This window comes from Leptodactylus fuscus, chromosome 5 (genome assembly GCF_031893055.1).
Source record: "Leptodactylus fuscus isolate aLepFus1 chromosome 5, aLepFus1.hap2, whole genome shotgun sequence".
Lineage (NCBI taxonomy): Eukaryota > Metazoa > Chordata > Amphibia > Anura > Leptodactylidae > Leptodactylus > Leptodactylus fuscus.
Genome location: NC_134269.1, coordinates 103,967,360 through 103,984,885, shown reverse-complemented (window position 1 = coordinate 103,984,885; position 17,526 = coordinate 103,967,360). Strand labels below are relative to the sequence as shown.

At 39.1% G+C, this 17,526-nt stretch overlaps 1 protein-coding gene across 2 annotated transcripts in view; it reads right to left on the bottom strand.

Moving 5' to 3' along the window:
* PLXNA4 (plexin A4) overlaps positions 1-17,526 on the bottom strand; it is a 751,018-nt gene that overhangs the window by 249,372 nt on the left and 484,120 nt on the right. For both annotated transcript variants that reach the window (XM_075273936.1, XM_075273935.1), the window contains exons 12-14: positions 16,825-17,015; positions 11,616-11,767; positions 8,111-8,228 (exon numbers count right to left, since the gene is read on the bottom strand). In XM_075273936.1, the coding sequence (XP_075130037.1) occupies positions 8,111-8,228; positions 11,616-11,767; positions 16,825-17,015 (461 nt within the window). The remainder of the gene's footprint in view (positions 1-8,110; positions 8,229-11,615; positions 11,768-16,824; positions 17,016-17,526) is intronic.

The window sequence follows — 17,526 nt, the reverse complement described above, 5'->3', positions numbered from 1 at the left end:
AGACAATGGCACTGTATACCAGTAGTAAAAATTGTGGGTGCACGTAACCCCAATATATTCTTTGAATTACCAGTCAGAAACTGGCACTATATGGCAGTAGCAAGAAATGAGGGTATTTATAACCCCAATATATTCTTTGAATTCCCAGTCAGACAATGGCACTGTATACCAGTAGTAAAAATTGTGGGTGCACGTAACCCCAATATATTCTTTGAATTCCCAGTCAGAAACTGGCACTATATGGCAGTAGCAAGAAATGAGGGTATTTGTATTCCCAATATACTCTTTGAATTCCCAGTCAGACAATGGCACTGTATACCAGTAGTAAAAATTGTGGGTGCACGTAACCCCAATATATTCTTTGAATTCCCAGTCAGACAATGGCACTATATGGCAGTAGCAAGAAATGAGGGTATTTATAACCCCAATATATTCTTTGAATTCCCAGTCAGACAATGGCACTGTATACCAGTAGTAAAAATTGTGGGTGCACGTAACCCCAATATATTCTTTGAATTCCCAGTCAGACAATGGCACTGTATACCAGTAGTAAAAATTGTGGGTGCACGTAACCCCAATATATTCTTTGAATTCCCAGTCAGAAACTGGCACTATATGGCAGTAGCAAGAAATGAGGGTATTTGTATTCCCAATATACTCTTTGAATTCCCAGTCAGACAATGGCACTGTATACCAGTAGTAAAAATTGTGGGTGCACGTAACCCCAATATATTCTTTGAATTACCAGTCAGACACTGGCACTATATGGCAGTAGCAAGAAATGAGGGTATTTGTATTCCCAATATACTCTTTGAATTCCCAGTCAGACAATGGCACTGTATACCAGTAGTAAAAATTGTGGGTGCACGTAACCCCAATATATTCTTTGAATTCCCAGTCAGACAATGGCACTATATGGCAGTAGCAAGAAATGAGGGTATTTATAACCCCAATATATTCTTTGAATTCCCAGTCAGACAATGGCACTGTATACCAGTAGTAAAAATTGTGGGTGCACGTAACCCCAATATATTCTTTGAATTACCAGTCAGAAACTGGCACTATATGGCAGTAGCAAGAAATGAGGGTATTTATAACCCCAATATATTCTTTGAATTCCCAGTCAGACAATGGCACTGTATACCAGTAGTAAAAATTGTGGGTGCACGTAACCCCAATATATTCTTTGAATTCCCAGTCAGAAACTGGCACTATATGGCAGTAGCAAGAAATGAGGGTATTTGTATTCCCAATATACTCTTTGAATTCCCAGTCAGACAATGGCACTGTATACCAGTAGTAAAAATTGTGGGTGCACGTAACCCCAATATATTCTTTGAATTCCCAGTCAGACAATGGCACTATATGGCAGTAGCAAGAAATGAGGGTATTTATAACCCCAATATATTCTTTGAATTCCCAGTCAGACAATGGCACTGTATACCAGTAGTAAAAATTGTGGGTGCACGTAACCCCAATATATTCTTTGAATTCCCAGTCAGACAATGGCACTGTATACCAGTAGTAAAAATTGTGGGTGCACGTAACCCCAATATATTCTTTGAATTACCAGTCAGAAACTGGCACTATATGGCAGTAGCAAGAAATGAGGGTATTTGTATTCCCAATATACTCTTTGAATTCCCAGTCAGACAATGGCACTGTATACCAGTAGTAAAAATTGTGGGTGCACGTAACCCCAATATATTCTTTGAATTACCAGTCAGACACTGGCACTATATGGCAGTAGCAAGAAATGAGGGTATTTGTATTCCCAATATACTCTTTGAATTCCCAGTCAGACAATGGCACTGTATACCAGTAGTAAAAATTGTGGGTGCACGTAACCCCAATATATTCTTTGAATTCCCAGTCAGACAATGGCACTATATGGCAGTAGCAAGAAATGAGGGTATTTATAACCCCAATATATTCTTTGAATTCCCAGTCAGACAATGGCACTGTATACCAGTAGTAAAAATTGTGGGTGCACGTAACCCCAATATATTCTTTGAATTACCAGTCAGAAACTGGCACTATATGGCAGTAGCAAGAAATGAGGGTATTTATAACCCCAATATATTCTTTGAATTCCCAGTCAGACAATGGCACTGTATACCAGTAGTAAAAATTGTGGGTGCACGTAACCCCAATATATTCTTTGAATTACCAGTCAGAAACTGGCACTATATGGCAGTAGCAAGAAATGAGGGTATTTATAACCCCAATATATTCTTTGAATTCCCAGTCAGACAATGGCACTGTATACCAGTAGTAAAAATTGTGGGTGCACGTAACCCCAATATATTCTTTGAATTCCCAGTCAGACACTGGCACTATATGGCAGTAGCAAGAAATGAGGGTATTTGTATTCCCAATATATTCTTTGAATTCCCAGTCAGACAATGGCACTGTATACCAGTAGTAAAAATTGTGGGTGCACGTAACCCCAATATATTCTTTGAATTCCCAGTCAGACACTGGCACTATATGGCAGTAGCAAGAAATGAGGGTATTTGTATTCCCAATATATTCTTTGAATTCCCAGTCAGACAATGGCACTGTATACCAGTAGTAAAAATTGTGGGTGTATATAGCCCCAATTCTATTGCTAGGGGACTTGCAGGGTATTTCTGGGGTGAAGGTGGGGGGGCACACCGTTGGAACGGGTATCGGGGTATATATCGGGTATACGGGAATACACTGACAGTGTATTCCATTCAGGATCCTGGGAAAGCTGGGTTGCGGCGATTGAGCCCGTCAGTGCCACGTTACACTGACAAGCTTCTCCCTGGAATTTAGCTCTTATAAGAGCTGTTGGTTGTCTTCTCCTTCCTATCCTAGCCTGTCCCTGCCTACCCAGAATCTAAGCCCTAGCTAGCTGGACGGAAACCTCCGTCCTCGGTGAATTGCAAGCTCAGAATGACGCGAAGCTGGGCGTCGCTGTTCTTTTAAATTAGAGGTCACATGTTTTCGGCAGCCAATGGGTTTTGCCTACTTTTTTCAACGTCACCGGTGTCGTAGTTCCTGTCCCACCTACCCTGCGCTGTTATTGGAGCAAAAAAGGCGCCAGGGAAGGTGGGAGGGGAATCGAGTAATGGCGCACTTTACCACGCGGTGTTCGATTCGATTCGAACATGCCGAACAGCCTAATATCCGATCGAACATGAGTTCGATAGAACACTGTTCGCTCATCTCTATCTGCTAATACACAAATCTGCTTGCAGCTTTGTATACCCTATTGTGGATTTAACCTTGCCTCCACTAGCAAAACCATAAGCCCGAAGGGATTCATTTTTGTATTTATAACATGGTAACATATGATTACAATCTGATACTGAAGATCACAATGATACAAAAATAAACCATAAAAATGTCTATTTCAGAAATGAAAATGTAGAGTGTACACTTAGATTAGCATTTTAATGGAAAAACTCCTAAGGACCGCAGGAGAGGAGAACATCTGCATTCAAGTGATGAGTTAGGCAGGAGTGACAGGATATTCAAAAACAATGGAGCTAGTTACTTTATGAGAGCTGAACTCGCTATTCCGTGACTGTTCGTGAGTTACTGCATTCTGATCTGGGGAATATCAGCTCAACTATAAATGTAAGTGGCAGCTTTAGTGCCTGTAGGTTCTATATTAGTGTGTAACTAAGACTGTTTCTACATCAGATGTTTGCAACTTTCACTGTATTTCTACCATTATATTTACAATGTGCTAACATTTTACATATATAAAGAAGCAAGAAACATACTTGCCATTTAACCCATTATATGCTGCGGTCAATACTGACTGCAGCACCTAAGTCCTTTTACAGAAAAAAGGGAAAATAAACTGAAAGTGAACTTAAAGATACTTTGCTTTTATTAAATGGGAGAATAATTGGTAACATGTTGTAGTATTTCTTTTCATACACACAAGATCTATACCCACAAAACCTCCACATGCTTGAACAAGCCAAGTACTACAATTGTACATACTGTTGAATCCCTGGATTTACTAATAGTAGGAGAAGGACCAGACATGGACCCGCCGGGAAACCAAGTCTCAGGAATTGCGCTTCCACCATAATGAAATTTGTATCTGCTTTATTTGGCAAAACAACACTACGCGTTTCGGGCTTAGCACAGCCCTTTATCAAGTGTAATAAGCTGTATAGCCTTGCCAGATGCACTTGATAAAGGGCTGTGCTATGACCGAAATGTGTAGTGTTGTTTTGCCAAGTAAAGCCGATACAAATTTAATTGTGGTGGAAGTGCAATTCCTGAGACTTGGTTTCCTGACGGGTCCATGTCTGGTCCTTCTTCTACTGCTAGTACACACTTTGGGGTGTCTTGGAATTCTTTGCAGCTGTAACCATCCCCACACAGAGAGGAACCCTCTGTTGATCGGTTCCAACGCCTCCAAAGGGTTGTGTGATCACAACCTAGCCAGGTAAGAACCTGTATTATATACTAATTGCCATTGGGATCTAGAAATATTACACTATTGTCCGCTCAGTGTTTTCTCTTGTATATTTTTAGATTTACTAATGTCATATATGGTACAGACTAATGATAAAGCTGATCATAAGTGTTAGCCAAATGCTCCTTTATCTTACAGTTATTCCTCTAGACTCCTTCATACACTTGCGCAACCTAATTGTGTTGTGTATGACCACCTTTAGAAATGACGCTCATCAATGGTTCATTTCATTGTATAGCTCAAATTTATCCCAATATATCCAATATGTCCTTGACAGGTACTGACTACTGCGTCCATGCCAGTGTTAGAACCTGAGAGTGATTAGTTTGTTTATTATTTGTACACTATTTTGACTCCTGGACAAACAGGGTCTTTGAAATGTACATCACCCACAAAAATGGTCACCTCACAAGGTAGAAATACAGTATTATATATAGAACAGCAAACAGTAAATGCTTGTGATTGGCCAAATATTGAATTGGAAGGTAGAAGACTTAGATACATAGAAATATTAATTATTCAAGCCTTCAGTTATGAATATTTAAATGACTATTTGCAGTATGATCAGAGAGGGAGCTATCTTGTTTAATTGTTTAATTCATGCAAACAAGAGAATACCTCCGAGAGAGATAAAATGGAATAACAGAGAAATATTTTGTTCAAGTTTGAACTTGTAAAAGTTTAAGCTTTGCCATTCTGTGTAACCCAGAGCAGACCTTTACCAGACAGGCATTGTATAGGAGCCAAGCTTAGTAGAGACTTGCTGCCTAGTAATAACAACTCATATACAGGAGGCAACACAATCTCAAAGGAGTCCATCAGAACATCTGTTTTTACTTAGCTTGGTATAGGATTGTCTTCTATGGTTTTGAATATAGAATAATGGCTCTATGGTTTTGAATATAGAATAATGGCTCTATGGTTTTGGTATAATCTGTATGTTTGTATGCAGGACTGTAACCCTTGCCCTTTTTCTAAAAAGGGAGGAGGGAGAATAAAGAGAATGCACAATGGCCGGGTCATCAGACCTCATCTGATTTATCAGAATATAGAAATCTAAGCTATGAGCCTGGTAGAGGGTTCAGCTCATTTATGCTCCTTGTCATAAATGAAGTGTAGCCTCCCCCAAAATGTCTTATTCAATTGCTGTGTATTAGGTTAAAGGGATAATGTCACTCCTTGAGGAGAGACCACCTTGTCAGGTGTGTGGAGTCTTACAAAGCCATTTTAGCCTACTGTGGGGGGTTATGCAAAGAATATGCAAATCTGTTTCCCAAGATGTAAATAGAGAAACAGTACCACTGTATGCTGCCCTCTAGGGGAAGCTCCCTTGAACATCATGCCCGGCTTTCCCACAAGCCTTTGCTGCAATGATGCAGTACTTTACCAAGTCAGTATCCCAGCTGTGGACAGCGCTGTTTTGATCTGAATGGATCTTATCAGAACAGCCTAGGGACAACTGACCAGGCTAAAGGGATAATGTCATTCCTTGAGGAGAGACCACCTTGTCAGGTGAGCAGCATACAGAGGCACTGTTTCCCTATGTACGTCTTGGGAAACAGATTTGCATATTCTTCCCATTGCTGTATATTAGGAAATATAAAGATAATCATTATAAAGTATCACAAAGAAAAAATAGAGATTTTTGTAAATATAGCAGTAATCTACTGTTCACATTTTAATGTATCATATATATGAAAGAAGAAATAGTTCTACTGTTGTGGCTTTTTATAAGCTCATGTAGCAGAGCTTAAAATATTTCTTAGATATATTGTGATAACTTGAATAACACAGTAGGTTATCCTTCCATCCTACTAGGGACAAAGTTGATCCAAATCACAAAACTTACATTGACTAGTGAGCTCAGCTACACTCGTCTGATTTATCTCATGCTTCATGTACTCCACACCACTCGCTGGGAGGTTTATGTTCTGGCACTGCTACAGTTAACATGAACAGTAGATTCTACAGAAATATTGCTGAGCTCAGCAGGTACATTGGGTGCCAATCCAGCTCCTGCTTAGTGCTATTCATGAGGAAACGAATTACTGAAATCAAGTTGCATTACCCATCACCATGAAGAGGCAGAGGCAAATTCTCCAAGAGATAAACTCTCTTTCCTAATGTGCCCTTTTCAGATGAAATAATTAAGGAAAGTGTGCAATGCAGTCAATTTTCAGTAACACTTCACTTCAAATGTTCCATCATTACAAACTCATTAGATGCTTGTGCAGATCTCGCATGCTTTTCCCACAGGCATTCCAATGCAATTTAGTGTTAATGAACACTTAAAAACACTTCCGGATTAAGTTGTTGCAACAATAGATGTGATGAACTATAAAGTTGCATTAAAAAAATCAGTCTTCCATTCAGTAGTGGGTGCGTTTCTCCTAAGCCCCAGATGTACTAAAGATTAGAAAAGCTAAGCATGCAAAACTCCATTCTCAATATGGTTAATACTGCTGATACTGCACAGACTTATGCCGTCTTAAGGTAATAGGGCTGACACTTATTTCACACTGGACCTCAGCTTGTTGAGATGTCTCCAGTTTTTTGTCCCCTAAGCATTATAGTTCAACAGCTATTGAATGCTGAATTATTGATCTATGTACAGTACATGAGTCAAGAGATTTACTGGCTTTAGCTGACCTCAGATTTTGTATCGACTAATATTTGAATACAGGCAGCACAAAGAACCAGGCGTATAAACTTTTTAATGTGTTGGCTTGCTTTCTGTTCATGACCATCGACAGCAAATGGTGCCTGCAAATGACTCTTTATAGCTAGATATTAACTCTGTAAGGACTGGGGAGGTTTTTGTTTTTTGCATTTCTGTTTTATCCGCATTCCACAAGCCATAACTATTTTACTTTTCAATTCACAGAGTAGCTTTTTTTGTGGGACAAATCATACTTCATAACAGCTCCATTTTATATAATATACTATATAATCTAGGGAAAGAGGAACTACTTGAAATTTTAGATTGAATTGCTTTTTTCCTTTTGAAAATTTATATATATATATATATATATATATATATATATATATATGTATATATATATATATATATATATATATATATATATATATATATCTTCTCTAATTTTTGACTCCCTAAGGACTTGAACCATAAGGGGTCTGATCAATACAATATACTTCAATATTCCTATACTTTGCCTTCTATGACGTTGCTGCTTCTAGCAGTCACTTGCCTCAGTGGTCACATTTCAGGTCCCGGGAATGTCACTGCCAGTGTGTTACCAGTACCCAACATATGACCGTTGAGGCCAGGTATTGACTGCTGAAGTCACCTAAGCTGCTTAGTAAGAACTGGATTTTTGTATGCTAGGAATTTAACATAAATTGAAATAATGTATTTTTCATAGTATGGCAGCACAACCTAAGATATCACTGCATAGTCTATGCATTCATCATATACATTATCACTGTTAGGACTCACAGGCCATGCAAGACACAGTTAACATGATATTTTTTCATGAATCTTGAGCCATGTACTTGTCTGTTAGTCATTAATACTAACTAGCATTTACAATTCAATAGTGGATAATATATAAATATAAGAATAGTCTTTAATGCTATAATAAGCTGCATTTATATTACAGTGGATGTATTTTAACTTACCACAAAGTAATACAGCAATGAGGATTTCACCATAAAGCCGTCTCTGCACTCGCCTACACAGACATCTACAAATCCAGCATGCTGACTTTGCTGGGCGCTACCCATTTCGCATACAATTCTGCAAAAAATGAAAAGAAAATAAATTAGTATGTGTCTTTATGGGAAAATACTAAGTGGCAAATGATGCTCTCAACAATAATTCCATTAGACTTATGAAATCAGCAGAATCTATCATACATATACAGTATATATATACATATATATGCAGAATATATGTATGTAGAATGTTAAAACAGACCATGAAATACACTAACTAATACACTGGTGATTTTTTAATATATTGTTCATTCCCTACCTTTAGGAAGTAGAACAGATCCTATGGGACCCAATCACTATTACATGCAAACATGTTGGTATCTTGCTCATGCAGCCATAGTGTCTTATTTTTTAAGTACCTATATATAGAGATGAGCGAACACTAAAATGTTCGAGGTTCGAAATTCGATTCGAACAGCCGCTCACTGTTCGAGTGTTCGAATGGGTTTCGAACCCCATTATAGTCTATGGGGAACATAAACTCGTTAAGGGGGAAACCCAAATTCGTGTCTGGAGGGTCACCAAGTCCACTATGACACCCCAGGAAATGATACCAACACCCTGGAATGACACTGGGACAGCAGGGGAAGCATGTCTGGGGGCATAAAAGTCACTTTATTTCATGGAAATCCCTGTCAGTTTGCGATTTTCGCAAGCTAACTTTTCCCCATAGAAATGCATTGGCCAGTGCTGATTGGCCAGAGTACGGAACTCGACCAATCAGCGCTGGCTCTGCTGGAGGAGGCGGAGTTTAAGATCGCTCCACACCAGTCTCCATTCAGGTCCGACCTTAGACTCCGCCTCCTCCCGCAGAGCCAGCGCTGATTGGCCGAAGGCTGGCCTATGCATTCCTATGCGAATGCAGAGACTTAGCAGTGCTGAGTCAGTTTTGCTCAACTACACATCTGATGCACACTCGGCACTGCTACATCAGATGTAGCAATCTGATGTAGCAGAGCCGAGGGTGCACTAGAACCCCTGTGCAATCTCAGTTCACGCTAATAGAATGCATTGGCCAGCGCTGATTGGCCAATGCATTCTATTAGCCCGATGAAGTAGAGCTGAATGTGTGTGCTAAGCACACACATTCAGCACTGCTTCATCATGCCAATACAATGCATTAGCCAGTGCTGATTGGCCAGAGTACGGAATTCGGCCAATCAGCGCTGGCTCTGCTGGAGGAGGCGGAGTCTAAGGTCGGACCTGAATGGAGACTGGTGTGGAGCGATCTTAGACTCCGCCTCCTCCAGCAGAGCCAGCGCTGATTGGCCGAATTCCGTACTCTGGCCAATCAGTGCTGGCCAATGCATTCTATTAGCCCGATGAAGTAGAGCTGAATGTGTGTGCTTAGCACACACATTCAGCTCTACTTCATCAGGCTAATAGAATGCATTGGCCAATCAGCGCTGGCCAATGCATTCTATTAGCTTGATGAAGCAGAGTGTGCACAAGGGTTCAAGCGCACCCTCGGCTCTGATGTAGCAGAGCCGAGGCTGCACAAGGGTTCAAGTGCACCCTCGGCTCTCCTACATCAGAGCCGAGGGTGCGCTTGAACCCTTGTGCAGCCTCGGCTCTGCTACATCAGAGCCGAGGGTGCGCTTGAACCCTTGTGCACACTCTGCTTCATCAAGCTAATAGAGTGCATTGGCCAGCGCTGATTGGCCAGAGTACGGAATTCGGCCAATCAGCGCTGGCCAATGCATTCCTATGGGAAAAAGTTTATCTCACAAAAATCATAATTACACACCCGATAGAGCCCCAAAAAGTTATTTTTAATAACATTCCCCCCTAAATAAAGGTTATCCCTAGCTATCCCTGCCTGTACAGCTATCCCTGTCTCATAGTCACAAAGTTCACATTCTCATATGACCCGGATTTGAAATCCACTATTCGTCTAAAATGGAGGTCACCTGATTTCGGCAGCCAATGACTTTTTCCAATTTTTTTCAATGCCCCCGGTGTCGTAGTTCCTGTCCTACCTCCCCTGCGCTGTTATTGGTGCAAAAAAGGCGCCAGGGAAGGTGGGAGGGGAATCGAATTTTGGCGCACTTTACCACGCGGTGTTCGATTCGATTCGAACATGGCGAACACCCTGATATCCGATCGAACATGTGTTCGATAGAACACTGTTCGCTCATCTCTACCTATATACAGTATGATAGTTATTGACCCAATTAAAAAATAAATTGACCAGTATTGCCTCAGTGTTGAAAACCAATAGAGGGCGCTCACTGGAACGTGCAGTGTCTGATGTAGTTAGGAAGACAGAATTCCAGTGAAATAACCCAATAAAGGTTTGCTCCCTTTAGCATCATGCTCGACCTTCCAAGAGGCCTTTGTTTTGCAATGATTCCCTCTATTGGTTTGCAACACTGAGGCTGCAGCTGACTTTCTAATTACATCATGGAAGACAGATTTGCATATTCTTCCCATGGTCCCTTGCGAAGTAGAGTGCTAAAGGCTTAATAAGTCTCCACACACCTAAATGGTGGTCTCTCCCCAAGGAGTGACAATATCCCCTTAACCCTGTCTAACCCTCTCACCTCTACCAGGTTATAACCCTCTCTACATCAAGCTGACGAGATGCAAGTACATCGAAACGGCCGTCCTCGGTTGAGAGACTATACCTGGTAATAATCCCAGCGTCATTGCAAAACAAAGGCCTCTTGGAAGGTCGAGCATGATGCTAAAGGGAGCAGCCTTTATTGGGTTATTTCACTGAAATTCTGTCTTCCTAACTACATCAGGGAAGACAGGCTTGCACATTCCAGTGAGCGCTCTCTACTGGTTTGCAACACTGAGGCAGCAGCTGACTTCCTAATTACATCATGGAAGACAGATTTACATATTCTTCCCATGGTCCCTTGCGAAGTGGAGTGCTAAAGGCTTAATAAGTCTCCACACACCTATATGGTGGTCTCTCCCCAAGGAGTGACAATATTCCCGAAAAATTAAAAAACATAATTGGAAAATTACACAGTTTTGAGTTCCTGTATTAGTCCTTCTGAAGACTATATTACATACCCTATAGTACCATGTGGGCTGTGGTATTGTAGGACAATTTTTTCCCTACAAAGAGAGCTTCTAGGAAAATACATACAATATCAGCATGGTAAAAAAATCTCCACATGTGTATGCTATGGCCTTCCCATGAGAAAAGTATATCCATCATACCTTGGGTTTGGGTAATACGAAATGGTACGCAACATATACAAAAACTTCTGATAAAAACAATATTGTCTGTCTCAAAACATGAATCTATACATAGGTAGGTTATAAGATATTAGCATTTAGTGGGAAATTATCCATGACTGGTAAATTGATATTTCCAGAAAATCTGTTTTTATTTTTTAGAAGCACTTTCCCTTTTCAGAAGCAAATCCACACATAGTTATCAAGCACAACTCACTGCTCTGCAGGAATATATTCTTCAATCAAAGGAGTACACTTGACTTCTGCAACTTTCACATTATTCTGAATTTCCCAAAACTCCAGTCCCAAATTTTCTCCCCTGATTGTCACTTTTGTGCCTCCATCACGGGGTCCAGTTACAGGAATAATCTAAAAGAAATGAAAGAAATACATTTTTCTTATTCGTAAATATATTACACGGTAGAAGAAGCTGTCAGTGACTAACAATTCAATTTTCTATCGTGACCTAGACATGTCTGAGCTAATCATTCCATAACCTCTGTTGCCCTACAATATAGTGAATGCACATTTTACTAGACAATGGTATAATCCTTTGCAAACAGAATTAGTTATAAATGTGACACAGAAAATTAAAATTCCTATCTCATGATGAGGGAACATACTGGTGGAAGGAGAGGTTATGGAAAGATGTAGATATTGTAACATCATCTTTCCCTGTTGCCTTAAGCCAAACACAAACCCTTGTAGGTCTAAGCAGTGAATGCATAATGAGCTCTCTGGTGGAAGTCTGCGGCCCCTGAGACTTGTGATAAGCTTTTATTGAGCTCTGTTGCCTCCAACTCCTCTGCAAGCATTGCTAACCTTTATGGGATGTTATTGAATACACTACACTTTGATGGATTGCTTCCCTACTTATGTTTTAATTAGTACAAGAGTGAAATGCTTTAAAGTAATATACCATTAGCGTCTTTGTGTCTAACTTAACTTAAACTTTAGATTTAAGTTTTCAGCTACCTTTTGGTCCTTATCGTAACATGCACATCTCAAAATGTTAGCATCTTTTAGTAACAGGGTGGGTGAATATAGATGGCCCCTTCTGAAGTATATAATGTTTTTATTGTGTCATGGTTGTTTCACTGATCGATGTCTTGTTGTGTTATTTTGCCACATTGATACAATTAGTGGATTCTTGTGTTTTCCTTGCAAATACAAGTGTAAGGCAGAACTGTAGTCATGCCCAGATATTGTACCACGAAGGGATCTATTTTCAGAAGCCTTGTGATATGACTGTTAACTGGATGAAGCGTGCTGCTTAGGTTATGTTGGAGTAAGGGCTGTTTATTTAAGAGAGGTCTTTGCACCTTTTTATGAGTTCACAGAGAGTCCATCCATCCAGTGGTCTACTTTCCTCATCCCAGAAAGACATCCACTGTTTTTCAAGGAACTGGAGGTTCAGTCCATAAGCCTACAAAGGAGCCCCACAGTGGCTAGCTGTTAGACCAAGGTTGGCTCCCCTGCACATTTGGCTTTTGGCTAGAGCCTTGGAAACAAGCTATTGTGATTTTCTGCTTTCTACTCCACAAATGAATCCCCCAATGAGCAACTTCTTTTAAGGTCGAAAGGAGAATTAATGAAGTCGTCATAGGTTCCTATCAGGGCAGGAGTCTTGGATCAGGGGCTAAGAGTAACTGTAAGAATATTTTCATTCTCCACTTTGTGTTGTACCCATGATTCCTATTTGAGATCCAACATACCCCCATGACCACATTTTGACCTATCATCTTTTTTTTACCTTGGATTATTTCTGTTGACTCTGCAATTTTCATATTTTAAACTATTTACTAAGAGTTATATTTAAAAAACAAGATTTATTAATACAGGCTCCTCATTGCTGATATTTGATACATAGATTTGTGATATATAACATTTGTTGCTTAATGTAGGCTGCAGAGTTCAATGCATCCTATGCAATGCAGTTTCAGTCTTTGCCTATTAAAAGCAGGAAGGAAGGGAGCCAGTGTAAAGCAGAATCTTAAATAAATACACTGGAGATTATGCACACAGCATTCACAGATAGTATAATATAGATATGTAGTATAGTATCATTGTGATTTAGGGACGCTTATAACTCTGCAACTAAACTTTGAAGGGACTGACTGCACTACTGGTCTGATAGGTAAGGCGGAAGGGACATCTTCAGCAGCACTCAGTAGATGAAGGAACAAAGAGGGTAGAACCCGGGAAAGGGGGATCACTAAGAGCTGCTATGATGGATTTGATGGATGATGCAGTCCTGTAGTTACAGAAAGTCAGTAACATGGGAGGCACCTCTGGATTTAAAGTCCTACTGGTGATCACTTGACTGAGCATCCCAAAATAAAATGTTTCTAATGGATGGATGTAAGTTAGATGGAGTGACGCAATCACACTATTAAAATGCTGCTGACGAATAAGCCAATGCAGGATTTCATTAAATGGCTATATAGTATGGCTAATGTAGGGTGTTCCTAGCATAATTTTTCATTCCGTAGGATCAGCTCTCTAATATCCACTTTTACCATAAGCAACATAGTAAAACTAAATTTCTTTTCATTTCTATTTATCATTGCCCATGTTAAGCACAACATGTTTAGGGACAAAGTGGGACAACTACCCTTTTTACACCCTCTGGCTCATATACCATTATTTTTTACCTCAAATATTTACAATAATTTGGACAAGAAGGTCAAAGTGTGAAAAATGCAGATTAACATGACGACTGTGGTATTGCCATTCGAGAAGTCTGCTCAGAAATTGCAGTTTAATTAAGAGACATTTCCATGCTAATATCTCGCTAGCTCACTGATAATGTGGCATGTACGTTACAGTTTAATAATTAATGGGCCAAGGGGAGGCTTATCCAATATCATATATTATTCAATAAACTAATTTGATTCATTCCTAATCTATCTGAATAGGACTTTAGTTACATTAAACATTTCATAAAACATACCATATTCCCCTATTTCATCCTATTGTAGACCATTTTTCATGCATTTGCTGGATATTAAGGAGAGTATAATTAATGGAAGCCTATTATATCAAATAAATGCTAATAGAGAAGTTAATTGCCATTCAGTTTCTTATTATCATTGGAGGTTAAGCAGCAACATCTTAACAGAATCTTCTACGTGAAAAATGTAGAACTCATCTATGGAGTGAACATTGGAAGTGGCCGCACAACAGGATACTCAGCCTCTCCCTGAGGCAGCTGGTAATGCATAATGATCAGTGCATGTTATCAAAGGCTTTTAAAGTACCATTAAATACGTGCACTTTACTGTACGTACACAAAAGATGCAGGTTTGGGAACAGTTAGTATGAAATATCTACTTGTCAATGTAATAAGGTGATTGATAGACCCTGAGTAGAAGTTAATGAACAAATAAATCAGTCTTTTATCACAATTATACTGTATAGCACTGAAGGTCAAGACCCGAAAGAAAAAAAAAAATAACCATAGGATACAAACATGAAGATGTATTTTAATATTCTATACAGGGAGAAAATATATACACTTACAATGTATTTTATTATACATTATTATTCTACTACTACTTTACTAATTCACTTGTGAGTTATTAATCCAACAGTATAATATCAGGAAAGCATATTACGGTAATGCAGAATCTCGCTTTAAATACATGTCCAAAAATCATGGCAGAAATCAAACACTGTTTCCATACATACTGGACACTTGTCTGCAATAGGGTTGAACTGCCAGAAGAATTTTGGTAAATAAGAATCATATCTATCTATCTATCTATCTATCTATCTATCTATCTATGTCAATATTGAAACCTATGCTAATAGGGTATATATGTGTCAAATGTACGTATCTTTTAGGAATTTCAAAGAGTAAAGGATAAGTCAATGTGTGTTGAGTTCTTTCATACTGAATTAGTAATGTTGTTTGCTTGTACTATAGTATATATGAGGCCCCTAAACGTTAAAACATCACCTATGAAGTGTCTTTCTGGGTTTTATATTACATTATAAATCCCCTTGCAGACAACCGTATGAATGGTCAGTGTGCTATCTGAATTTTCCCCAGATAGACACCAACCCATTCATTTCTATGGGCCTGAACACATGACTGTGAATTACACGTTCCCATGTGCAAGCTAACAGTCTGGGACGCAAAATATGGAAAAGTTCCTATTTCAGTCCAGTTTTGCAATATGCATGGACAGCACACAGATAACATCAGTGTGTCGCTATTCACCTCCTGTGCCGTTCATTCATGGCCGGTGGTTAGAACATGTCATGTGCAACCCAGCTAAGACTAATGAATCATTAAGTGCATTGGTACTTATGAGAAGATAAACTCTTTTCCATCAACACAACTGCCAAAAGTCAACTATACAGTATAGAGATTTGCTTTTCGCCTTTCCCTACATAAATTGCATTGTAGTCACATGCATTAACAACTGTTTTCATTTTTAGGGTAAAATTGGTAACGTTCACATCATTTAATTTACGGTAATTTAACTGTATTCACAATGACAGTATCAAAAATAACAAGGATTAAGACGAATACAATCAGATATTCAGAAAACAGATCGAGGCAATCCTAGGAGTCTTACAAATATTTACTTAAGCGTACAAATAAAAAGAAAAATCCATTTTAGACACAATTCACCAAGTCTGTAGAAGGTCCTGTAAATAAAGTCTAATGACAGCTTGGATACAAGGGTAATAATGGCGTTTTCTTTTGTTACAGGTACAAGCATTCCCTTAAAAGTAGTAACAAGTCTCCCTGGATGTGGACAAAATGAAATGGCATAGCGTCAATGCTATGTAGAAATAAATTACAATTATTAAAGGAAATGGAAAAAATAAGGCTTAAATGTTGAATCCTGTACTTTAATTGAAAAGTGAATAACAGTTGAAATAGAGGGTTTATGAAAGAGTAGGCGGCTACCAGCGCCAAAGTCTGCTGAGGTGCTGTTGCGTTGAAATAAATACACTGGATCATAACAAGCTGTCAGGCTTTACACCCGCTGCTAACAGCAGCATAATGTTACAGCTTTGCTTGTCATCTTCGGGAAGTAGTTTGCATCTAGGCAATTTTATAGTGCTCTAATTTCAAAGAGTGTCAATATAAATGTAGTCATCAGTAAATAACCTCGCTGATAATATTTTTCTCTCCTCCCATTTCATTGCCCTGCATACAGTATTTCTTCTGGAAGGAATCCAATAAAAAACATTAATGTATCCAGACTTGTTAGCAGTAGTGCGTATAGTATATCAGTTTGATCACCTCCACTCTAATAGTGTGGAGAACATAACTGAACACTTCAATCCATTTCAAGAGTCTGCACAAGATGTGTACTATACACTTAATGGCATGATAAAAATGAGCTGTATTGTTGGGACTCATACAGTTATACATAGGGATGTGAATAAGAATTACACATACACACCTGTGTTATCCTGGGGTTTTCACATTTTGCATGGGTCCCTGATAGCTCAAGCCAGGGTTTTTCTAAGGTTGAACAGTGTTGCTTCAGTGTACATTTGGATTCTCCTGCACACCAACCACATTCAAAGTCGGGATCAGCCTTTAAGCAAAGGCCACAGCTGGGTCTAGTAGCTCCGCACTTATACAGATGCACTACATTCAATAGAAAGAAGGAAATTAATACCTGCTGACTATGCATGACACTAAATATTTTTTTTTTTTCAATTTAACACACTGATTGGGCAAAGCACTAATAAAAGTAAAATTTAGTCAAAATATTATCCAATATGTGAGATGTATATTTTACAAAATCAAACAGATGAACTCTGTGATCACTGACTACCAAATCCAAAATGAAAGGTCTCCATAGAGCTTAAAGGAGTTTGGTGGGACAAAGAATATTTTCAGGCTCATGCAATCCTTCCTGGTTTACATTTTCTGGTTGTTAGAGTATCAGTGTTTTTCTAGAAAGACCCTGCACCTCCCAGCAATTTTTCATTCCTGCTCAGTATACTCTTCACTTATCCTCTTTCTCTACCCAGTACACCCTATGATGATGTGCAATACTTTCCCTGTGCTACTTGCTATATATACATATATCTCTAGATATCTGAAAATAAAAGATAAGATAGTAGTATATAACTAAATGGGTGAGCACAGCCTG